This window comes from Rhinopithecus bieti, unplaced genomic scaffold, assembly GCF_001698545.2.
Source record: "Rhinopithecus bieti isolate Rb0 unplaced genomic scaffold, ASM169854v2 scaffold_64799, whole genome shotgun sequence".
NCBI lineage: Eukaryota > Metazoa > Chordata > Mammalia > Primates > Cercopithecidae > Rhinopithecus > Rhinopithecus bieti.
Window position 1 is genome coordinate 541,741 of NW_016824661.1, and position 25,523 is coordinate 567,263.

At 39.5% G+C, this 25,523-nt stretch overlaps 2 protein-coding genes across 3 annotated transcripts in view; one reads left to right on the plus strand and one right to left on the minus strand.

Annotated features, from left to right (window-relative positions):
* Positions 1–7,610, minus strand: part of LOC108522364 (origin recognition complex subunit 3-like) — a 28,690-nt gene extending 21,080 nt beyond the window's left edge. Inside the window, exons 1-3 of the mRNA XM_017862514.1 lie at positions 7,518–7,610; positions 3,283–3,335; positions 3,077–3,148 (exon numbers count right to left, since the gene is read on the minus strand). The gene's annotated coding sequence lies outside the window, so the exon portion shown is untranslated. The remainder of the gene's footprint in view (positions 1–3,076; positions 3,149–3,282; positions 3,336–7,517) is intronic.
* A 77-nt stretch (positions 7,611–7,687) lies between these two features.
* RARS2 (arginyl-tRNA synthetase 2, mitochondrial) overlaps positions 7,688–25,523 on the plus strand; it is a 75,153-nt gene continuing 57,317 nt past the window's right edge. For both annotated transcript variants that reach the window (XR_001883438.1, XM_017862515.1), the window contains exons 1-2: positions 7,688–7,787; positions 24,462–24,535. Coding sequence is in view for 1 of the 2 variants with exons in the window: in XM_017862515.1 (XP_017718004.1) it covers positions 7,752–7,787; positions 24,462–24,535 (110 nt within the window). In the remaining variant the exon portion in view is untranslated. The remainder of the gene's footprint in view (positions 7,788–24,461; positions 24,536–25,523) is intronic.

A 25,523-nucleotide genomic window follows, 5' to 3' on the forward strand; every position in this document is an offset into this window, starting at 1 on the left:
GACAGTCTGGGCCTGTAATCCCAGTGCTTTGGGAGGCCAAGGCAGGTAGACTGCTTGAGCTCAGGATTTGAGACCAGCCTGGGCAACAAAGTGAGATCTTGCCTTAAAAAATAAATAAATAAATAAATTAGCAGGCAAGGTGACATAAGCCTGTACTCCTAACTGAGGCTAAGGCAGGAGGATTCCCTGAGCCCAGGAACTCAAGGTTGCAGTGAGCTATGATTGTGCCACTGAACTCCAGCCTGGGTGACAGAGTAAGGTCTTGTCTCAAAAAACAAAACAAAACAAAACAAAACAAAACAGTATGGCACACTGTAAACACCCAAGAAATATTAACAACTGTATTAGTTACAATTACATTGCTGATGATATTAGATGTCACCACATGCTACGTGTCCCTAATGATAATGGGGGAACAAGTCTTGAATTTTCTCTGACCTATTTCTAGTAAGTTAAGCAATCTGCAACATTAAAGAAATGTGTGGCCAGGCATGGTGGCTCACGCCTGTAATCCCAGCACTCTGGGAGGCCAAAGTGGGAGGATCACTTGAACTCAGGAATTCAAGACCAGCCTGGGCAACATAGTAAGATCCCATCTCTATTTAAAAAAACAGTGTGTGTGTGTGTGTATATATATATACATATAATTACTTTAAAAAAATCCTATTATATATATTAAAGTTATCCATTTATTTTCTTAGTCAAACAATGGCATAGTTCACTTTTTCTTTTTTCAATTCAAAACTAGTACATGGGTATGCTTAATTCCATATCATAATTTTTCCACTGGAATTAATTCTCACAGTGCTGAATATTGAATGTAAATACTCAATAACCCCATGGGGAACTTTTGAAAAATTCTAACACTTAGGCTCCACTCTTGAGATTCTAATTCAATTGATCTGAATTAGGGTCTGAGCATTGGCACAGGTTGAGCATCTCTAATCCAGAAATCTGAAACCCTCCCAAATCTGAAACTTTTTGAGTACCAACATGATGCCACAAGTGGAAAAATTCCGTTATCTGACCTCAAGTGACAGGCTGCAGTCAAAACACAGCCAAAACTTTGTTTCATGTATAATAGTATTTAAAATATTATGCAAAATTCGCTTCAGGCTATGTGTTTAAGGTGCATAGGAAACATGAATGAATTTTATTTTTAGACTTGGGTCTCATTTCCAAGATTATCTCATTATATACAGGCATATATTTCAAAACATGAAAAACTTCCAATAACCTAAACACTTTTGGTCCCAAGATTTGGGATAAGGAACTCTCAACCTGTATTTTTTCAAAGTCCCACAAGTTGGAATTGAATAAGGTCAGTAGATTGTATTAATATCAGTTTCTTAATTGTGACACTGTACTAGAGTTACGTAAGATACTACCACTGGGGATAACTGGTCAAAGGGTACTTACTGGTGAAAGAGTATTACATGTAATTATATGTGCATCTATAGTTATATTAAAATAAGACTTTTTCAAAGTTCCCCAAATGATTCTAATGTGAAGCTATGACTGTGAACCAGTACAATACTTTCTGATAGTAATACTGGATTTGATTGAAGAAGTCTTCTTAATTTGATCACTAAACAGGTATCAGGATATAAATGAAAAAAGCGAAGACAGTATCTTTTTCATTAACTTAATTTTATTGAGGTATACTTTTAAAATAACACAACCATTTTAACAGTTTGACCCAAGTACATACTTACATAACCACTCTTTCAACAGAGAACATTTCCATCACTCCAGAAAGTTCCCTCTTGCCCTTTTGCAGTTAATTCCCCCTACTTCATCCCAGGAAACCACTGGGACTTTAAGACAACCGGTGTTGTTTTTGCCTTAAAAAAAAAAAAAAAAAAAAAAAAAACCCAAGCTCAGTGACTCACACCTGTAATCCTAGCATGTTGGAAGGCTGAGGTGGGCAGATCACAAGGTCAGGAGTTTGAGATCAGCCTGGCCAACACAGTGAAACCCTGTCTCTACTAAAAAATACAATAATTAGCCAGGCATTGTGGCGCATGCCTGTAGTCCCAGCTACTCGGGAGACTGAGACAGGAGAATCGCTTGAACCCGGGAAGCGGAAGTTGCAGTGAGCTGAGATTGTGCTGAGATCACACTGAGATCGGAGAGTTAGACTCTGTCTCAAAAAAACCCAAACAAAAACAAACAAACAAATTAGGCTGGGCACAGTGGCTCACGCCTGTAATCCCAGCACTTTGAGGGCTGAGGCGGGAGGATCACTTGAGCCCAGGAGTTCAAGACCAATCTGAGCAACAAAGTGAGACCCTGTCTCTACAAAAAATTTTAAAAAATAATTAGCCAGGCATGGTGGTGCATGCCTGTAGTCCCAGGTACTTAGGAGGCTGAGGTGGGAGGATCATTTAAGCCCAGGATTTTTTAAGGCTGCAGTGAGCTATGATCAGGCCACTGAACTGAAGCCTGGGTGACAGACTGAGATCCTGTCTCTAAAATAAATAAATAAACAAAACCAAAGAAATGTCTTTCCTCTCTTACCCACATGGGTATATGAGTGTGTGAGTATGCATATGTCAGAGTGAGTGATAAAAATCTACTCCCTTAATAACAGGAGTATGTGTGTCTATGAGTGATTAAAACCCAATAATTGAACAAATTTGTTTTAGTTGAGAGTGATTGAGAACTGTGTGGGACCCCTGTGCTTCCAAGAGATGCCACCATGCCTGGCCTATGACTTAAGCATATTTAAGTCTCCCTATGAATACTGTATTTTAACACAAAAATAATTTTTATACAATTTTCATTAGAAAATATATACAAATTTGTAGTCATTTTATTTCTTAGGTTTTCCTTATGTTACCAATTATCATTTTATTTTCTATATAACATTTCCTCCATCGTTAGACACCTGCGTTGCCAGTCAGCCTTTATTGTTTTGATTACTTCATCAAGAATCAAAATGCTTCTCTAGCAGAAACTCACTTTCATTTCTAAAGTTGAAGATAAAAAAACAATGGCAGAGAAGTAATCAAAAAGACAATCTCTTTTAAAGAATGGCAGCATATCCTTTGAAGGAAATTTGCTTCCAACTTACCTTTGGAAGATCTAATTGGATTCTCTTTTCAATTAGAGCCCTGGGGTGTCCTCTTATCTCGTTGACCAATGCCTTGGAACATAAACGCTACATCAACATGGCAAGTAAGCCAAGCTCAGATAAGAGAATTACTAAATTCAATTAGGGTTAGTGCTTAATAGTTTAAGAAGGTAGGGAATAAAACATTTAATATTCAGACACCTTACCTATTGGCACAGAGATCTTTCTCTTTTGGAGTTTGGCTTAAAACAAAGCAGCCCTATAAAAGAAAGAAAGACAAAAGCATAAAGTTAAAGTAGCAAGGAGCAGAGAAATCTGATTAACCAAATATTTTATGAGTAAGCACTTTTTTATAAAAAAGATGGCAGGAGAGAGAACACATTTCTTTCAGATTCTAAGAAATCACATCACTTCTCTCTGACCTATAGAAGGAAAATTCTAAAACAACAAGGGGGACTATCCACGCTCTCCCCTCCCTCCCATGAGATGCCCATTTTTTATTTTGCTCTTTGACACCTGATCTAGGAGGTAGACAAAGAAAATAAAAGCTGATTACATTTAAGCCCAGGAAGGTTCCATTTTCATAAACTTAAAGGAAGTAATACTATACATTAAAATGGGCTGGGCACAGTGGCTCATGCCTGTAATCCCAACACTTTGGGAGGCCAAGGCATGTGGACCATGAAGTCAGGAGTTTGAGACCAGCCTGGCCAACATGGTGAAATCCTGTCTCTACTAAAAATGCAAAAATTAGCCAGTCGTGGTGGCAGGAGCCTGTAATCCCAGTTCCTCAGGAGGCTCAGACAGGAGAGTCGCTTGAACCCGGAGGTGGAGGTTGCAGTGGGCTGAGATCGTGCCACTGCACTCCAGCCTGGGCGACAAAGAGTGAAGCTCTGTCTCAAAAAAATAAATAAATAAATAAATAAAAATGAAGATCAAAAAGGTTGAAAATAGTGATGTTCTCCCAACCTAAAACTTATTTAAACTCGAAGTATCTACAACCTTAGCAGGAAATAGATAATTGCAGCTGTTTCACTCTATATACTTTTCTTCATCTGATAAATGCCTACTCATTTATCCATTAAAGTTTGTCTCAACATTCATCTCCTTTGGGAAACCTTTCACAATTCTCACTACAGAAATTCTCCTTTCCTCGAGATCTCACAGTACTTGAACATCTTTATTTTGCATTGTTTTAAGTCACTTTAATTGTATATCATAGTTGTTTATGGGTGTGTCTCCCTGAGTAGACTGTGAGCGCCTTCGCCTTCAAGCACAAACTGTATTTTATTTATAACTGTTTTTCCAGTGTTTAGAATAGTGCTAACATATATATTAGGCAATCAGTATATGGAATAAATAAATGCTTGCCAAGTAATTGTCTTGGTAATTTCCCAGCTATGTTTAGTTTCATACTATTATTTGACTAGTAGACTGCCCCCAAGTTACTGGTCCTAGTCTATTTTACCAATTCTAAAGTTATGCATGATGGATAGCTTCTTTTTTTCTTGTTTTTTGAGACAGAGTCACGCTCTGTCACCTAGGCTGGAGTGCAATGGTGCGATCTCGGCTCACTGCAACCTTCACTTCCTGGGTTCAAGCCATTCTCCTGCCTCAGCCTCCTGAGTAGCTGGGATTACAGGTGCCTGCCACCACACCTGGCTAATTTTTTTGTATTTTTATTAGAGACAGGGTTTCACTATGTTGGCCAGGCTGGTCTCTAACTCCTGATCTCGTGATCCACCCACCTCGGCCTCCCAAAGTGCTGGGATTAGAGGCATGAGCCACTGCACCTGGCCTGATGGACAACTTCTTAAAGCTTTCTATATCTATGGAAAATAAAAGACATAATGAAAGAACAATACCTAGGCAAAGTTGTCTCAGGATAGTGTTAAAGACAGCTGTGAAAATATAAAGTAGTCATTTGGATTACATGTTCCAAATTAAGACCTGTGCATTAGACTCTTTTTTTTTTTAGACAGTCTCCCTCTGCTGCCCACGCTAGAGTGCAATGGCACAATCTCGGCTCACTACAACCTCTACCTCTAGGGTTCAGACGATTCTCCTGCCTCAGCCTCCTGAGAGGCTGGGATTACAGGTGCCCACCAACATGCCAGGCTAATTTTGTATTTTAGTAGAAATGGGGTTTCACCATGTTGGTCAGGTTGGTCTCAAACTCCTCACCTCAGATGATCCACCCACCTCGGCCTCCCAAAGTGTTGGGATTACAGGCATGAGCCACCGCACACAGCCCTGTGCCTTATATTCTTATATCTGCAACTAGCAGAAGTTTGTGAAATAACATACATATTTAGAAAAATCACCTGGTACCATGATAAACCTGTCATTGCCTTCTTTCCAAATCCACCTGCAATTCAGTAAAGAAGAAAGGAGCTTCAAAGGAACACGGTATGAGGAGCGACCAGAAAGGATCTTAACATAGGGCAGTGGTAGTAACATGGTTAACCATTTGGAACTGCTGGTCAAGTGATGGTGTTTGAGATAGAGGAAGGCCAACAGCCAGAAAATTTCATGAGGAAACAGACATTAAAATGTTTTGATACGTTTAAGGGCCGGGCATGGTGGCTTACGCCTGTAGTCCTAGCACTTTGGGAGGCTGAGGCCGGGGGATCACTTGAGGTCTGGAGTTCGAGACCTGCCTGGCCAACATGGTGAAACCCTGTCTCTACTAAAAATACAAAACTAGCTGGATGTGGTGGCACGTGTCTGTAATCCCAGCTACTCGGGAGGCCGAGGTGGAAGAATCGTTTGAACTGGGGAGGTGGAGGTTGCAGTGAGCCGAGATCGCACCACTGCACTCCAGCCTGGTAACAGAGCGAGACTCCGTCTCAAGAAAAAAAAAAAGAAAAAAAAAGAAAGAAAGAAAAAGAAAAAAAGCTTGCAGTTCCATCAACTCATGAAATAGTTCTTAAAGCTTCTTATTCATGTAAGGTCTCATCCCAATACAGACGTTTCTGTTATAATACCAAAAACGCTTTCCTGAAAAATCTTACTTTCTGCAAGATACATAAAAATAAGAGGTGCTTATGCAATCAACAGGATTAAGGGATAGACCATTCAAAACCTACAGAACATTATAACCAGGACAAAATAAAACCAGTACCAATTCTAATAAAAATACTACTTTTAAATCTCTACTAGTGTGACCTTAAACCCCAAGACTTGTACTTTCTCCTTGAGACGTAGTCTTTAAAAGCACTGCTTCTCATAAACCATTTTAATCAAAATAAAAAATCAGATCCATGATATAGCCTTCTTCATTAATCCATTGTTTTAACATAGGGAGAATGTAGCTTCTTCATCTGCATTCTTCAGCTTTATCAGACAGCTTAACTTTAGGGGCTTCCCGCTGCACTTACAATAGAACTAAATGTCTTACTTTTCGTGGTCCGGAACAGCGCTGTCCAACAGAACTTTCTGTAATGATAGAAATGTATCTGCACTATCTAAAATGGTAGCTGCAGCCACATGTGATGATTGAGCACTTAAAATGTGGCTAGTGCAACGGAGGAACTGAATTTTTACCTAATTTTACTTTATTTTAACTCAAATTTAAATAGCCACATGTGGTTAGTGACTAACACATTGGACAATATAGCTCTAGGGCTTAAAATATAGCTCTAGGGCTTATCTTCTTACCAACTACACTATGTTTTGCAATTTCTTGCCATCTAGGTAGCCAAGATGAGGTCTGTAAGATACCCCCACCACACACACCCGCATCCGCATTACTTTTGCATTCTCATTTTTCATGACGCTCCCACTCTTTGTCTACTTTCTGATTATGATTTTTAAATTCCTCTAATATGCCACTTTATTTCTATCTTCTGGGCCGAAGAACATGTTGTTCTCTCTGCCCTCCTCGCCCTAATCCTTAGCCTAACTTCTAATTTTTCAGGTCTCAGTCAAAGCGTTACTTTCTCCAAAGAGCCTCCGCTAACCCCCGGCAACCTATATTAGGTTCTTCCCATTCTTCTGTTGTCTGTCTAGAACTCTTTTCCTTGCTAACACTTAAAATTTGTGATCATCAGTTTATCTATGTTTACTGACTTTCTTGACTGCAGAAACTGAATCTATTTTGTTTACCACAGCATCTCGGTACCTAACGTAATGCTTTGTATTCCGTTTTTTGTATTTGTGAGAGGGAAAAATGAAAGACTGGGCCACATCATCAGGACATCCGACCTCCAACAACCAGAACTTAAAAATCCTAGCCGCACCACAAGGCAGATCCGCGTCCTCGCTCCCCAAGCAAAGTTGGCCTCAACTGATCTGGAGCAAGGACGCCTCAGCTCAGTACGCCGCTCCCTCCCTCCCCTCCAGCCAGGGAACGGAGGCCTACGTAACCTCCGCTTCATCCCTTCTTCAAAGGGGGAATGAGGCAGCGGTAGAGCCACTGTGAGCGTCGGCCACCACATACCTTACACAACGAGGACGTGGCCATGGCCTTACTGGTTCTGCGGATCCCAGATGCACTCGGGATTTCCCGCGCGCCCTCGCGCCTGCAGTGCAGAGGTTAGTGGCGAGTCACGCAGCTTCTTGATTGGCTGGCATCACCCTCCGGGGCGGGCTTCCGGCGCGAGGGGCGGGGCGTTTAAGGAGGTGGGGCGAGGCAGGGACTGGCGGACTGCGGCGCACTTCCCTGGAAGCGGACATGGCGTGCGGCTTTCGCAGGGCTATAGCTTGCCAGGTATGGATCCCGGAGCGCGCAGGGGAGTCCATGCGGAGCTAGGGACCCCAAAGGCTTTTCACCGCTGCGGGCCAGTCCTCAGTCAGCTGGAGGGTGGGTCCCACGGAATCCTGTTAGTTTCTACCACCTCCTCCCGCTTCTCTGGAGCTGGTAGGGCTCCAGAAGTCTTGTGGAGGGTCGGCTGGGATCAGTTTGTCTTGGTGAAAAGTAAACTTTGAAAGGTACCTGGTGCTTCACTCCTTCCCACCCCACATCTTAGTATGCTTTACCTGGGTGGAAAGTCATTAGACCATGATTAGACCCCATAGAAGTTAGTGTTCTTTACACTTTAGTGACGTTAATGATGGATGTGGATTGTTCTTCAGAAGTAACTCATTTTAAAACTGCTTATTTCTCTTGCAGTCACTTAGGTAGTCAACCCTAGAATTATTTTTGGTAATTCCCAAAGATATATGAACTATCTGAGACTCAGTTTTTCTTGGTTCAGGGTCATGTTTGAACACCTCTGTTGTGAGGAAGGGCTTGCAAAATTGCAATATACTTGCTTTGTTTTGTTTTTCCTTTTTATGGAGCACGGAGTCTCGCCATCTTGCCCAGGCAGTCCTCAAACTCCTGGGCTCAAACTGTCCTCCCTCCTCTGCTTCCCTAAGAGCTAGGATTACAGGCATGAGCCACTGCGCTGGGCAAAATTGCAGTATAAACGTGTAATTCATCAAAAAGAACTTTTTAGGACTCACTGGCCACCCTTGGAAGGAAACTTTCTATTGTGGTCTCGACTAACCCATTTCCTTCTGATTAATGGATGTATTGGTGGATGTAATTAGCCTGATGTATAATTTATCTTACCTCATTTTTACAGTGTTTCTAGATATTTGTGGGGAAATTCCTCTGCCTTGTCTTTATGCTTATAGATATACTGCCCTGTCCAGTGATAATTCGCCAAATATCACCAAAATGACATTTTGTTAAGACAGCTGAATTTATTGCTTACTGGGATAAGAAAGAACACTGCTTAGAGCTTTGGTAGTGTATTAAACTGGGAAAGCAAGGTCAGATTTTACTGATGGGTATGGCTTAAGGCTGGTCTTTCAGAGGCAGAGGGTAGGAGGATGTTGGAGGAAGATGGCTTGATTAGGATTGGAAACTGATCTGATACAGCAGTTTAAGATTGGTAGCAAAAGCAAAGAGTGCAAGGAGCCTTAAGGCATAAACTGTTGAGGTTTTCTAAATTGGAAGAACTAATAGACCTGGCATGTGGCTCAGCTGCCTATAATCCCAGCACTTCAGGAGGCCGAGGTGGGAGGATGGCTTGAACCCAGGAGTTTGAGACCAGCGTGGACAACATAGGGAGACCCCGTATCAACAAAAATTTGTTTTAAAAAGTAGCCAGGCCTGATGGTGCACCTCTGTAGTCCTAGCTGCTTGAAAGGCTGAGTCTGGAGGATCACTTGGACGGCCCCACGAGTTTGAGGCTACAGCGAGCTGTGATTGTGCCACTGTACTCCAGGGGGGCCACAGAGTGAGACCCTGTAAACAAAAAATAAAAGTAAATCGTGAAAAGCTAATAGATTTATCATGAAGTTCTTATAATGAATGATTAAGTTATTTGGGCAGAAGTCTTCTAGAACAGTAAAGTTATGCCAATGAAGACAAAGAAATAATAAATTCATGTTAATGTAGACAGTAAACCATATCATGGCAGGTAGTTTTGGACCTTAGTATATAAGCTGTGTGTAAGGGTAGATGGTTTCCATTCTTAGCCCTTAGATCAAGGTAGTGCCATGATGAGAAACAAATTGTGTTTAGTTTTGCAAAGGCTGTGTTCTTTGTAAAGAATGTAAATTGGGCCAGGCATGTGGCTCACACTTGTAATCCCAGCACTTTGAGAGGCCGAGGTGAGAGGATCCCTTGAGCTGGGACATTCAAGACCAGCCTGGACAACATAGGGAGACCCCCACCTCTACAAAAAATAAAAAATGAAACTTAGGTGTAGCGGCACATGCCTGTGGTCCAGGCTCCTTGGGAAGCTGAGGTGGGAGGATCATTTGGGCCCAGGTGGCTGAAACAGCAAGCTTTGATTGCACCACTGCACTCTAGCCTGGGGAACAAAGTGAGACCCTGTCTCAAAAAAAAAAGGTAATTTGGAGAAACAAGAACTAATATATCAAGTATATATTTGTGCTAATTACTATACATTCACATTTAAGCTCATGGCAGCCCTATAATATAGAAGTATTAACCTTATATAATTGAGTGAGTTGAGATCCACAGAGATTAAATAACCTACCCAAAGCCACATCATCAATAAATTGTAGAGTTGGTTTATCAACAGAAATCTAACTTTAAAATGATATCTTTCCTATATACTGTGCTGTTTGTGAAAGCAAGAAGCATAATCCAATCATTGAACAGAATCTAATGGATTTATACAGCAGTGTAAATTATGCAGATATGTATCTGTTTCTCTGAATATAGTTATTGGGGAATGATCTGAAACTTGAGGATAAATAAGAATATTTTCAATACATTAGGACATGGGGAGAAAAGAGCAAAGAAAAAAAATGTTCAGTACAGTTTGAGCATCCCAAAGCTGGAAATCTGAAATGCTCCAAAATTTGAAACTTTTTGAGTGTGGACATGATACTCAAAGGAAATGTTCATTGGAGACTTTCAGATTTTCAGATTAGGAGCTGGGTATGGTGGCTCATGCCTATAACCCCAGCACTTGGGGAGACTGAGACAGGTGGATCACTTGCGAGTGGCTAATTTTGTATTTTTAGTAGAGATGGGGTTTGTCCATTTTGGTCAGTCTGGTCTCGAACTCCCGACCTCAGGTGATCTGCCTGCTTTGGCTTCCCAAAGTGCTGGGATTACAGGCATGAGCCACCAGGCCTGACCCAGCTAGTTCATTTTAATTTTGTGTACTTTTAATTTTGAAATAATTTCAGACTTACAAAAAGTTGTGATAATAGTACAAAGAACTCCATATCCTCTTTATCTAGATTCAGCAGCTATTAACATTTTGCCGCATTTGCTTCATCATTCTATATAATTTTTTCCTGTATCATTTGAGAGTAGGTTTCATACGTAATGCTTCTTTACCTCTTAATATGTAATTGTTTATTTCCTAAGAACAAGGCTTGTTTTACATGACCACAGTACAGTTATTAGATTCATATAATGTTGATAAAATGCTTTAACTTATAGTCCATGTTCCAGTCTTGTTGATTTTTTTTCCTATAAGGGATCACAAATTGCATTTAGTTTCGTGTAACCTGGTACATTTTAAGTAGCTTTACGCTCTCCTTATTAACTTACATCTACGTAGCTTGATAGAGGAGCTACCCTGCTAATGGTGAGCAGGAAGGCCAGCTTTCTTGACTCTACTGATGAGTTTATTATCAAATTTCAGGTGTGGCCTCAAGACGCAATTAAACTAGTTGTCCAGTTGTTGTCATTTAGTCCTGAGGTGCAACATGTATGTTGGGAAGATATTGAGCCACATTAGGGTAAACAGCAGGACTGACCTGACTGAATTATCTAGGTTTGTACTGTGCTTTGCTTCTAATCTATTCTCACAGACCCACCAGCATTCCATTCTGCTTAGAACCACAAGTTGTATCATAACCATACTACAGCAGAAACAAACAAACAAAACACAACACTATCATCAGAGCAAACAGGCAACCTACAGGGTAGCAGAAAATTTTTGCAATCTATCTGACAAAGGTCTAATACCCAGAACCTACAAGGAACTTAAACAAAACAACCCCATTAAAAAGTGAGCAAAGGACATGAACAGGCACTTCTCAGAAGAAGACATTTATGCGGCCACAAACATTTGAAAAAAAGCTCAACGTCACTGATCATTAGGGAAATGTAAATCAAAACCACAATGAAATACTATCTCATGCCAGTCAGAATGGCGATCGTTAAAAAGTCAAACAACAGATGCTGGTGAGATTGTGGAGAAATAGGAGCGCTTTTATACTGTTGGTGGAAATGTAAAGTAAAGTAGTTCAGCCATTGTGGAAGATGGTGTGATGATTCCTTAAAGATCTAGTACCAGAAATACCATTTGGCCCAGCAATTCCATTGCTGGGTATATACCCAAAGGAATATAAATCATTCTACTGCAAATATACATGCACGTGGATGTTCACTGCAGCACTATTCACAATAGCAGAGACGTGGAATCAACCCAAATGCCCATCAGTGATAGACTAGATAAAGAAAATGTGGTTGGTACATATACACCATGGAATACTATGCAACTGTAAAAAGGAATGAGATAATGTCCTTTGCAGGGACATGAATGGACCCAGAAACCATTATTCTCAGCAAACTAATGCAGGAACAGAAACCCAAACACTGCACATTGTCGCTTGTAAATGTGAGCTGAACAATGAGAACACATGACCATGGGGAGGGGAACAATACACACCAGGGCTTGTTGGGGGTGGGGTGGGAAGAGGGAGAGCATTAGGAAAAATAGCTAATGCATGTGGTGCTTAATACCTAGGTGATGGGTTGATAGGTGCAGCAAACCACCATGGCACACGTTTATCTATGTAACCTGCACATCCTGCACATGGACCCCAGAACTTAAAATTAATTTTAAAAAAGAACCATGCTAAATTTATTTTATTATAGTCATAATTTGCCTTCCAAATTGTTTGGGATATTCTCTTCTAAGCCCCAAAGTTTTAATGCTTTGCTTCTTGTTTGTGTCTTGAAACTAATGCAGACCTGTTCTGAGGAAAATTTCTGCATGTGTGGGAGGGCTTCTGCACTGGCTCTTGGTGGCAAACCTACAGTGCCTGACTTGGTAGTGTTGGAGAATCAGAAGTGAGGAACAACTGAGGCAATTGCCTTTTTAGACTCATGGCCTATAGATTATGTTAACGTGGATACAAATGCAGAGCTAATTTTCATAAGATGATGTCAATTTTGCCACCTGAATGTCTGGTTGCTAAAGATATGGATCCCTTTTTCATTAACAAAATTAGGTTTTTATGCAGTTATAGATTTTGATACTGAACCTGGCAAGTTTAGCTCCAATCTGAATTTAGTACCTATCTAGAGCCATACAGAATATTTTTTGACTTTGTGCTCAGTTATCTGAGTACTAGAGGTAGGAATCATATTTGCTGCTGTATCAGAGAAATAAATGGTTGAGGACTGCTGACAAGCTAATTGATTGGTGTGCTTTCCTAGTGAATGCTCTGCAGCCAAATATTCTATTATATTAGAATCTCTGATATTAGGTTCCTAAATCTAAAGTTTAGAATTGTGCTTAGTACATTGTAAGCACTCAATAGCCATTCTTAATATTACATATTAGAATCTCTGATCTTAGGTTCTCACACGAGATCTGGCAGTTGTGAATTTTCACTTGATATTCCCTTAAGTGCTTCCTCTTAGAAGTAAATAAGTAAACAAATAAATAAAAGGCCAGGCACAGTGGCCAATGCCTGTAATTTCAGCACTTTGGGAGGCTAAGGTGGAAGTATTGCTTGAGTCCAGGAGTTCAAGACCAGCTTGGGCAATATACTGAGGTATAGTGAGACCTCATCTCTACAAAAACCTAAAAAATGAAAAGTGCTTTTTTTTTTTTTTTTTTTTTTTGAGACAAAAGTTTCACTCTCGAATTCCTGACCTCAGTTAATCCACCCACCTCAGCCTCCCAAAGCACTGGAATTACAGGCGTGAGCAACTGCACCTGGCAAACAGTGCTTCTTGCTTTCAACCTCAGATTTGCTCCTCATTCAATGTGTTATTTAGTTTATTTCTCAAGGACAGTGCCTAATTTTGTGGATTTTATTACTCTGTTAAAATTTTCGGGTTTACCGTCACAGTCTTTTATTCTCATTGTGTAACCTTTTTAGGATATTTTACTCTGTGAAACTTTTATGAGTTTGAGGCCTAAAGAAGATAGTTATCAGTGGACCTTCTTTTCACTTGTGCTAGTCCTAGATGAAGCCCAATGCCAGGTGAAACAGCCCTACCTGAAGGGAGCAAAAAAATAAATAAATCAACCCTGAAGCTAAACAAACCCATTGGTCACATTCTGATCCAAGAAAGCTCTAAATCCAATCTCAGAGACAGTTGAAGAGAGTCGTATTACTCCCAGAATAATTCTGAACCTATTAGATTGCAAGTGAACTTAAAACCATGCTCCATGCTTGGTGGCTCTCAATTTGTTTTCTTTTTCTTTCCTCTCTCTGTCTCTTTTTTTTTTATGCTGCACCCATTTGAGAGAAAGATAAACCTCTAATTGAAAACATTCATTACTTTGGGCATTGTTAAAATGGGAGACAACTGCTCTCTCCCTAAGCCGTGGTTCTTAAGCACTAGCTGCAGACTTGAATCACCTGAGAAGCGTTTATAACTACTTAAGCCCAGGCCCTTTGGCCTGAGTTAGGGCATCGGCCTAGAAGTTATAAAAATGATCAGGTGATTCAGATGTTCATCCAGGCTTGATAACCACTACCCAACGGCTACCCAGAGGCAGAAAGCTGTAGGACAGTGGTCTCTCTGCACATTAGAACCTGGGGAACTTTTTACATCCTGCTGCCCAGAGCCCACTTTGTATTAATTAAATCAGAATATTTGCACATGGGAGCCAGGCAGGTTTTCCTAAAGATTTCTGGTGGTCATTCCCATATACAGCAAAGTGTTGGAACTGCTGGTGTAGTGTAGTGACTAAGAACATTGACCGTGGAAGACTCAGGTTTAAATCAGCTTCTCCTCTGATAGATTTTTAAGTTTTCTTCACCTCGTCTGTAAAATCTGGAAAATTATTTAGCTACCGTATAGATGTGTCATCAGGATGCAAGGTATTAATACATATGGAGTGCTGAGAATTGTGTTTGGTATGTAGTATGTATTCAGTATCAGTAAATATTAGTCTTTTTTTTTTTTTTTTTTTTTGAGATGGAGTCTCGCTGTATCTGTCTCAGGCTGGAGTGCAGTGGCATCATCTCAGCTCACTGCAACCTCTGCCTCCCAGGTTCAAGCAATTCTCCTGCCTCAGCCTCCTGAGTAGCTGGGATTATAGGCGCCAGTCACCACGCCTGGCTAATTTTTTTGTATTTTTAGTAGAGACGGGGTTTTGTCATGTTGGCCAGGCTGGTCTTGATCTCCTCACCTCAGGTGATCCGCCTGCCTCGGCCTCCCAAAGTGCTGGGATTACAGGCGTGAGCCACTGCGCCCAGCCAATATTAGTCATTATTATGTTATTTTAGAATATCTCAGGGTGGGGTATTTTGAATACCCCTCGGCCCCTCAACACCATTCTAGGCTTAGCAAGCACCATGTGAAGTTAGTAAACAGTACATGTCTGAGCCATACTGCTTAACGTTCAATAGGAATTCCTTAAACGTACTTTTAAAGTTGTGATTTGGTAAAGGAAAAGTTCTCATTTTTGCAAAATAATGCCTGCTTGTTTTAAAGAATTAAGCAATACAGAAAGATGCAAAGAATTTTTTTAACTACCCCATAAATCCTCATCAACACTGACTTTTATTTTTAGGTATATTTCTATGCAGATATACAGACAGAAAAGAAGAAGGAAGGAAAATAGGAAGGAAAACCAGATAAATATACTTTTTACAAAATCCAGGCTGTATTGTAATGAGTTTTTATTTTTCAGGAATGTTATTTTTAAGTTTTACAATGGAAAAATGTCCAACATTACTGAAAACGTGAAATTGTATTATTCCTGCACGTGCTTATTAGCTGAAATGCTGTTTTTATTTTCATCATTTTTATTCTTGTTTATTTTTTTTTTTTTTTTTTTTTGAGACGCGAGGGTTCGCTCTGTACAGGCTGCGGGCTGCAGTGGGCCGGATCTCAGCTCACTGCAAGCTCCGGCCTCCTGCGGTTTCGCCTTCTCCTGCTCAGCCTCCCGAGTGCTGGGACTACAGACCAGCCACCTCGGCCCGGCTAGCTTTTCGTATTTTTTAGCTAGAGATGGGGTATTCACCCGTGTTTAGCCCAGGGATGGGGTCTCGATCTCCTGACCTCGTGATCCGGGGCCCGTCTCGGCCTCCAAGTGGCTGGGATTACAGGCTTGGAGCCACGCGCTACCGAGCTGTTTTTATTTTTAAATAGAGTGGGGGTCTCTACTATGTTATCAGGCTGGTCTCAAACTTCTGGCATCAAGTGATCCTCTACCTCGACCTCCCAAAGTATTGGGATTACAGGCGTGAGCCACCACGCTTGGCCTGAAATGCTGTTTTAAGTAAAAATGTTAAAAGTAGGTTTGTTTGAATTCGGTGAAAAACCAAAGTGCAGTTCAAAGAATTATTGATGTATTTCCTAAATGAGGTTTTACAGTAAGAAAAGAAATTGTGAAAACATTACAATTTGTAGTGTTTTTACAAAAGATCTTCATGTTTCAAATTTAGACAGCATCACCTTCAACCATAAGGGATGAAGACATTGGCACTCTCACAGATGATTTAACTTTCTTCCACCTTTACCAATTTGTGTTGGGTGACATTCTCACTCAGTTAATAACATTTATATTCCGTTTAGTAACCATATCTGCACAGCTTGTCTCCTGTTCATTTTATGTTGAACCAGATAGTATACTTACCACCAATCTTTTTCCTGATGTATGGCTTAATTGGCTATATTTAAGAAATTATGACTTCTTAGAAAAAGTAATCCTAGAAATATCAAAAGGAGGCTTAATCTTTAGAAAATTACCATGTTCAGAAATAAGGCTGGGTGCAGTGGCTCACGCCAATAATCCCAGCACTTTGGGAGGCTGGGGCAGGATAATTGTTTGAATCCAGGAGTTTGAGACCAGCCTGGACAACAAGGTGAGATACGCCGTCTCTACAAAAAAATACGAAAAACTAGCCAAGCGTGGTGGTGTACACCTGTAATCCCAGCTACTCAGGAGGCTGAGGTAGGAGGACTGATTGAGCCCAGGAGTTGGAGGCTGCAGTGAGCCATCATTATACCACTGCATTCCAGCCTGGGCAACAAAGTGAGACCCTGTCTCAGAAAACAACAACAAAAGAGTCAAAATCTTTCTTTTAGAAGAAAAGGAATAACACTGATTGTTGAGTTCTTATCTCAGATTTTTTCTCCTGATACCACAGATGCAAATGCATAGGGCAATCCCAATGTAATTGTAAAATTTTCCAATCTTCATGTGTTGGCAATTAATTCAAATTAGAAAACAACTGAGCAGGTGAAACAAACACACTAGTTTGCAACTTCTTTATTGAATGAATCTATTCCTATTTAATATCACTATTAAATTATCTGCTTTGACCAGATCATGATCTTTGTGATTTAATGTGACTACAAAGTAAGGTACATTTATTTCATTTTCCATGGAGTTTTCTTGATTGGGTGCTTTATTTTCAAAATTTAGCAACTTAACCAGCATGCATCTCAGTGTTGAGTTTTCTGTATATTTTCTTGACATAATTTATCTTGATCTGTAGATTCAGTTTGTCTTTTTTAATTGAAATATATTAATCATAGAAAAGAACGTAGTTAATACTTATTTGCCCCACACCCAGCCTCGAAAATAAAATATTACAAATACTTTTAAATTCCCAAGAGAGTACCCATCTCTGGCAAACTCTTTCCTCACACAATAGGTAATGTCTGTCTTGAAATTTGTGTTTATTATACCTGTGAATGTCACTCATTACCTATGAATGTATCTCTAAATAGTATTATTTTACAAGTTATTAAATTTTAGATAAATTATATCAAGGTATAATTATCTTTGTGTAGCTGCAGCTTGGATTTTTTTGTTTGACTCCATTTTTAAAAAAGACTTATCCAACTGGGCGCAGTGGCTCACACCTATAATCCCAGCACTTTGGGAGGCCGAGGCGGGTGGGTGACTTGAGGTCAGGAGTTCGAGACTAGCCTGGCCAACATGGTGAAACCCTGTCTTTACTAAAAATACAAAAATTAGCTGGGCATGGTGGGCACCTGTAATCCCAGCTACTCAGGAGGCTGAGGCAGGATAATTCCTTGAACCCAGGAGGCAGCGGTTGCAGTGAGCCGAGATCACACCATTGCACTCTAGCCTGGGTGACAAGAGCGAAACTCCATCTCAAAAAGAAAAAAAAAAAAAGATTTATCCATAATGATGCATGGAGGTCTAGTTCTTTGATTTTACTGCTGAATGGTGTGCCATAGCAGTAGTGTACCACAATTTATATTTGGTTTTTTATTTGGTGGAAGTTTTTCCCTTTATTGTTTATATTGTGCCGTCTCCCATCACCTTGGTCACACCTCTGATTCCAGCTGCGACAGTTGTAAATACAGGCTTATAACTATTTACACAGGTATAAATAGTTTCGTGTGTGCTTCCATTCACTTATTGCTAATAGCGCCTCATCTCTCTGAAGCTTGCTGGTCCCAGCACATACATAGCTCCAGTGTGGTGAAATTATTTTGGATAGAGAATTCTGGTGGACACTATGTATGTATTTTAGGAGGTACCGTGGAAAGTAAGCCTCTGTTGCTTATAGCAATGACTTTGATGGCATAATCTTGTATTAACTTTTCTTCCTTCCCTCTCTCATCACTTCTGCCCTCAGGAACCATCTCCCAAATAAACTGCTTGCCTGCAAGTCTTTTTCTCAGGCCCTGCTTTTGGGGAAGCCAAGGAGTGAGTGAGAGAGAGAGAGAGAGAGAGAGAGAGTGAGTGTGTGTGTGTGTGTGTGTGTGTGTATGTGTTTTCTGTTTTGTAGGATTCATCTCTGTGGCTTCTGATAAGTGAGACCAAGTTAGGAGCCCTGCCAAATAAGGCTGCTCCATTCTGCTTCAGAATCTGTAGTATCTTTTCTTGGAGATCTCTTTTGAAGTTTGTGGCTTTGAATTTTGTCTCTATTCTTATGATTGGTTGCTAGGGAAGCAGTCTGCCTTCCTGCCTTCCTGTCTGCGTGTTTGTTTACTAGTCGTCTTTTTTTTTTGTATTTTAGGGACACCAATTTTCCTAAGGTTGGATTATCTTTCTTCAATTCTATGTATTTTTCTGATTACATTAATCTTTGTATTCTCAGATTGGTTCTTCTGTGTCATAGTTCTTTTTTCAATTATGACTATCCTCATGTTTCTTAATTATTAGTTTTATGGTAAAAGTTTTATCATCAATTTTTAAACTCCTTTTAAAATGCACTCTTGTTTTTTCATCTTGTCTTCTAGTTCTTGTTTATTCTATTCACATTCTCAGTAAGTTCCAAATCCTGAAGTATTCGTGAATAATGTTCTTCATATTCATTGGGTTACATTTTTCTCCTGGGCAGAGTTCTTTGATCTGTTGTATGCTACATTTTTTTCCAGCTGTCTATCTTCTGGTCTGTGCCTCCCTCCCTACTCTCTCTCTCCCTATTTTTGTTTATTTCAATTTGATCAGCTACTGGTGATGCCTGTTCTTTTTCCTCTTGCTCATGCTTGACAGCTCTGCCCCACCTTTCCATTTGTTTGCACATTGTGTGGATGACTTCTTCACTCCTCATGTCACATTTGTTCTGGGCTTACCTCACCTTTGTGGTTGCAAAAATATAAACTCTGCCCCCTTTCCATTCCTCTTTTGTCTCTCTCTCCAGTAGGTCATGGTGACCTGTACACATTATTTCTCCACTCTGACATGGTATATTAAATTTTTACAAACTAGCCCTGATATTTTCTGTCTTCCTGTAAAACTACTCCTTTGGTTCTTACTGCTCACACAACACCATATCAAGGTTTGCTTTCTGCAGTAGGAGAATGTCTTGTGTTTTCATTGGAAAGACCTTCGGTGTGTTACCTTAGAATTTTTACTTTTGCTGGAAATTGCTGGAATTTCTGTCTTACTTATTGTTTCCCACAACTTAGGCAGCATCTTCTAGTTGCAAGAGGGAAAAATAATGGAATTTATTCAATTTGTTTTTCTCCAGATTTGAGGTGTTAATGAGAATTGTTAATTCATCTCTGACTTCTGATACATGACGACCAAGTTAGCCTTGCCAAACAGGGCTGTTCCATTCTCCTCCAGAAGCTATTGTATTTTTACTTGACTATCACCTTTGAGGTTTATGACTTTGAGCTCTTCCTGTCTTGTGTATTTGCTGCTGGAGAACCAACCTACTTACCTGTTTGCTCTCGACTTTCTTTCCTTCCTTTTCTTTTTGATGTTGGTTGAAGATTATGTGAAGAAGTTTTCATTCACTACTTTATCCCAGAAGTCTTCATATTTTTTTTTTAATTGTGAAAAAATACACATAACGTAAAATTTGCCATCTTAACCATTTTTAAGTATACAGTTCAGTGGCATTAGGTACATTTACATTGTGCAACCATCACCACCATCTATCTGTGGAACAGTTTTCGTCTTGCACAACTATAACTCTACCCATTAAACAGTAACTGCAGAGGCCAAGGTGGGCAGATCACAAGGTCAGGAGATCGAGACCATCTTGGCTAACACGGTGAAACCCCGTCTCTACTAAAAAAAATAAAAAAAATTAGCCTGGCATGGTGGTGGGCACCTGTAGTCCTAGCTACTTGGGAGGCTAAGGCAAGAGAATGGTGTGAACCCAGGAGGCGGAGCTCACAGTGAGCCAAGATGGCACCACTGCACTTAAGCTTGGGCGACAGAGCAAGACTCCACCTCAAAAAAATAAAATAAAATAAAACAATAACTCCACATTCACCCCAACCCCCTTTTTCTTGTTTGTTTGTTTTAAAATTTACATTATATAAGAATGTTTCTATACTGATATGGTTTGGCTCCCTGTCCCCACTCAAATCTCATGTTCAGTTATAATTCCCAGTGTTGGAGGTGGGGCCTGGTGAGAGGTAATAGGATCATGGGGATGGTTTCTGATGGTTTGGCACCATTCCCCTAGTGCTGCCTCAATGATAGAATTCTCACAGGATCTGGTTTAAAAGTGTGTAGCATCTCTGCCTTCGCTCTTTTCCTCCTGCTCCCACCATGTAAGATGTGCCTGCTTCCCTTTCGCCTTCTGCCATGATTGAGTTTTCTGAGGCCTCCCCATACATGCTTCCTGTACAGCCTGTGGAATCATGAGCCAAGTAAACTTTTCTTCATGAATTACCAGTCTCAGTTATGTCTTTACAGCAGTACAAGAACAGACTAATTGTACATGTATCTTTTGTGAAACTGCTATTGAAACTACTGTCTTGTTATTTATATCTTGATATGAGTAAGAAAAAGTAGTCTTAGAAGTACTTTCAGGAAAACTTCATTCCTGCTCTTTACTGAATATATATATGTGTGTATATATATACACATAAACATATATACACACATATATGTTTATACACATATATACACACATATATATATGTTTATACACACACATATATATATGTTTACCCTATATTACTAGGAGTAAAATATGCTGTGTAGATAGATTCCCTTTGTACCTTGATTGCCAAGAAGCATAAGTACCTTGAGCTTAGGGTTTTCTGGTATAATTTTATACCTCCGTTTAATTTTATGTGCTTAAGTCACCCTCAGAGCTTTTTGGTAGCAAACAAAATATAATAAGATAATACATGAGGCCGGGCATGGTGGCACAATTCATTGGAGTCCCAGCTACTCAGGAAGCTGAGGTGGAAGGATCGCTTGACACCAGCAGGGCGAGGCTGCAGTGAGCTATGATCATGAGCCACTGCACTCCAGCCTGGGTAACAGAGTGGGACCCTGTTTCTAGGGGGGAAAAAAAGAAGAAATTATTAAGTAGCTTTTAGTTTAGCCAAAAGAATTCTCTAAATGAGAATTGCATGTTGTGCATTTGAATGTAAGCATTTTATTGCTACCCAAGGTCACAATCTATTTGTCAGTTGAAATGCTTTGAAATTGACCTAATCACTAAGTTTTTTTCCAGCTGAATTGTAATATTTAAGATAGAAAATCTTAATGATTATGGGTAAGTTTGGGAGATGTGTCCAAAATAAACTAAAATTTTTTAAAAGGAGAAGGAAATATTTATTACATGTTTATTATATGACATATTTTTCTTAGTCATCACAAGAGCCCTAGTTTATTGTTGAACAGGTTCATTATCCCATATTTCAGCAGTGAGAACTATAGCTCATTCATGTAAAATTGCTTTCTCAAGGTCTCTTAACTAATAAAAGTAGAACTGGAATTTGGATCCTTTTTTTCTGAGAAATTACGATAGAACCTTTATTACTGATGTCTCTATTCTGGAAACATTTTGTACTAGCAACATGAACTGTTTCAGCCTTTATCCTATAACTGCTTTGGAAATATTTACCTACTTCTGTAAATACATCCCAAAGAAATGACTTTTTAGTAAGGAATACAGTAATTTACTTCCTAAAGTCTAGAAAATAAAAAATACTGTACCTTGAGAAGAAACTTTAAAAAATCAATCTGTACCAAGCCAAAGTGGAAATGTACAAGCCACTTAAAGAAAGTGATGTCTCCAGCTCTGCAAGTTTGGGCAAGTTTTTACAGTTAATAACGTTTGTGAAATTCAACAAATAATTTCTGTTGACAACAGGAGAGTATATGTTATTATTAATCAAGAGACAGTGGTTTTAATTTTATTGCTCTCCTGAACAGTCACAAACACCCTTGAAGATGATTTCTTCTTAAACTCTTCTTACATTCTTACTTTTTCTGTTTCCGCCATCATTCCCTTCTCTTTTTCCCAACTCTAGAGCCATGTAGTCTTTTGCAGAGGCCACATGAGGATTGGAGAAGTGGGGGAAAATTTGAAGACAGTTGTACATTTATACTGGCAGTGCTGTTATTTCACTATTTTGTTTTTATGCATTTCTGAATGAAAGGATATACATATGTGTGTTAGTCTGTTCTCACACTGCTAATAAAGACATGCCTGACACTGGGTAATTTATAAAGGAAAGAGATTTAATTGACTCACAGTTGAACATGGCTGGGAAGGCCTCAGGAAACTTATAATCATTGCCGAAGGGGAAGCAGACACATTCTTTACATGGCAGCAGCAAGAAGTGTAGAGCGAAGGGTGGGGGAAAGCCTCTTTTAAAACCGTCGGATCTCGTGAGAACTAACTCACTGTCACGAGAACAGGATGGGGGAAACCGCCTCCATGATTCAGTTATCTTCACCTAGTCCCTCCCATGACATGTGGGGATTTTGGGAGCTATAATTAAGATGAGATTTTGGGAGGAAATACAACCAAACCATATCAATATGGCATAGGGGTTGAGTATAGGTTCCGGTTTTAGATAGCCTGTGTTCACATCCTAGCTTTTCTTTCCACTTAGACAGGTTAAGTAAATTCCCTGTACTTCAGTTTCATCATTTATAAAATGAGGGTTGAAATAGTAGGAAAGCCTGGGATTGTTGCAAGGAAAAATTAAGGCACTTAAGACATGCCTGTCACATAGGAATAATTCAGGACTGGTGCCGTGGCTCACTCTTGTAATCCCAGCACTTTGGGGTGCAGAGGTGGGAGGTTTGCTTGAGGCCAGGAGTTAGAGGCCAGCTTGGTTGACATAGCAAGACTGTCTCTATAAAAAATAAAAAATCCGGCTGGGCATGGTAATAGTTGGTAATAGTGTTGGCCTGTAATCCCAGCACTTTGGGAGGCTGAGGCAGGTGGATCACCTGAGGTCAGGAGTTTGAGACCAGCCTGGCCAAAATGGCAAAGCCCCGTCTCTACTAAAAATACAAAAAATTAGCCGGGCGTAGTGGTGTGCATCTGTAATCCCAGCTACATGGGAGTCTGAGGCAGGAGAATCGCTTGAACTGGGCGGCTGAGGCTGCAGTGAACCGAGATCACGCCACTGCACTCCAGCCTGGGAGACAGAGTGAGACTCCGTCTCAAAAATAAAAAATAAATCATTCAGTACATGGGAATGTCTCTTCCACCTAACTTTGTCCAATTAGGGCAATAGTTCACAATTCTGGCTATGTATTAGCAGTCATGCAAGGAGCTTTTAAAAAATACAAATCCAGTAAGGCACAGTTCCTCACACTTGTAATCCCAGAACTTTGGGGAGTTGATATGGAAGGATCACATGAGGCCAGGAGTTCAAGACCAGCCTGGGCAACATAGCGAGACTCTGTGCTACAAAATATGTGTATATAACACATCCACCCCTACTATTCTAATGATTAAGCCTTTGAGAGGGATGGGGATCAGATTTTCCCTATTATTTACTTGTTTATTTGTAAATGCCATGAGGTTTTATTTTTTATTTTTATTTTTTTTCCATCTGTTTTGTTCACTGCTGTATCCCCAATACCTGGAATAATGCCTGACACATTAAGTAGCCACTCAATATTTTTTTAATGAAAAAAATGAATTATTTGTGGATTCTCAGCGATTTATCTCCTCGCTTGCCATAATTTTTTTTTTTTTAATTTACAAAGGTAAAATTCATTATTTTTGCTGAACGGTTCTATTAATTTATGGTCAAATCCTCCCCTTAACCCTTGGCAACCACAGATTTATTCTTCATCCTTAGAATTTGGGGTTTTCCAGAGGATTAAATAATTGAATCATACATTATGTACCTTTTTGAATCTGGCTTCCTTCACTTGTAATGCATTTGGAGCTCATTCGTGTTAAGCATATTAATAGTTTATTCTTACAAGTGGTATTCCATTGAATGGAACAAATAATGTCAACAATCTCACACTGTTTTGTTCTTTTTGATTTTTAGCTTTCCAGAGTGTTGAATCTTCCACCAGAAAACTTGATCACGTCAATATCTGCAGTTCCAGTTTCCCAGAAAGAGTTAAGTATAATATGCTCGTAACAATCTAAAATGTTGCTGACTTTGTTGTTATACCAAAAAAGCAAAAAAGAATTGTTACTCTTCAATTTGTGGAATAGTCCTTGAAATTAACTATAAGATATGATTCATTATATTCAACCTATTACTCCTATTGATTTTAATAAAATTAAAATCTGTATTTTAAATACTCTGATATGGCAGATTATGTATTTTTATGTTCATTATTTTAGTTATGATAGTAACTATATTTGTAGCAAAGTCTTTGGGAACGAGGTTCAAATTCAATTCTGTAACAATAAATAAAATAACTAAAATTGTGGTTAGAATCTCAGGGTTTTTGAAGGGATATTAAAGATTGTACAACCATCTGGTGCTTGAATACTGTTGTACCATATTTATCTACTAGGTTTTTAATGTTGTGTTTGTTTATTGAGTTTCCTTTTGAGTACTTCCAGTGATAGAAAACTGTTGGTTAGGACTACACACAACTTGTAGTTGCTTTCTCTGTTATAGAGAGGTATCTCTTTGTGAGTTTGGTCATCCTAAAGATTCTTGTTTACCATTTGGGTAGAAAACTTCAATTTGTGGATGAAGTATTCTCTGTCAATTAATAATGACAAGAAATTAGCTACATAGTAGGCATTTAAGCCCTAAGCTTTGAAAAGAAGTAAAGATATAATTACCAGTACCATTATGTCCTTGTATTTTATTACTTAACTTTGTCAGGACTTTAAGAGTAGAATGAATATTCTTCTCAGAATAGAACAAAGAAGTAGGTGGAAAAGAAAGAGAAAGGCTACATTTGGCCTTCTAGTAAAAGCACCTTTAAAATGGCCCACTGCAGCTTTTTATATATATTGATTTTCTGTAAGAGAAGCAACCACTACCAAGAGGATCTCATGATTATATGTAAATAGGTATCACCTTCCAAACTAGTTGCCTGTTTCATAAAATCTGTAAATGACATTCTGCATAATAAAGGAAATG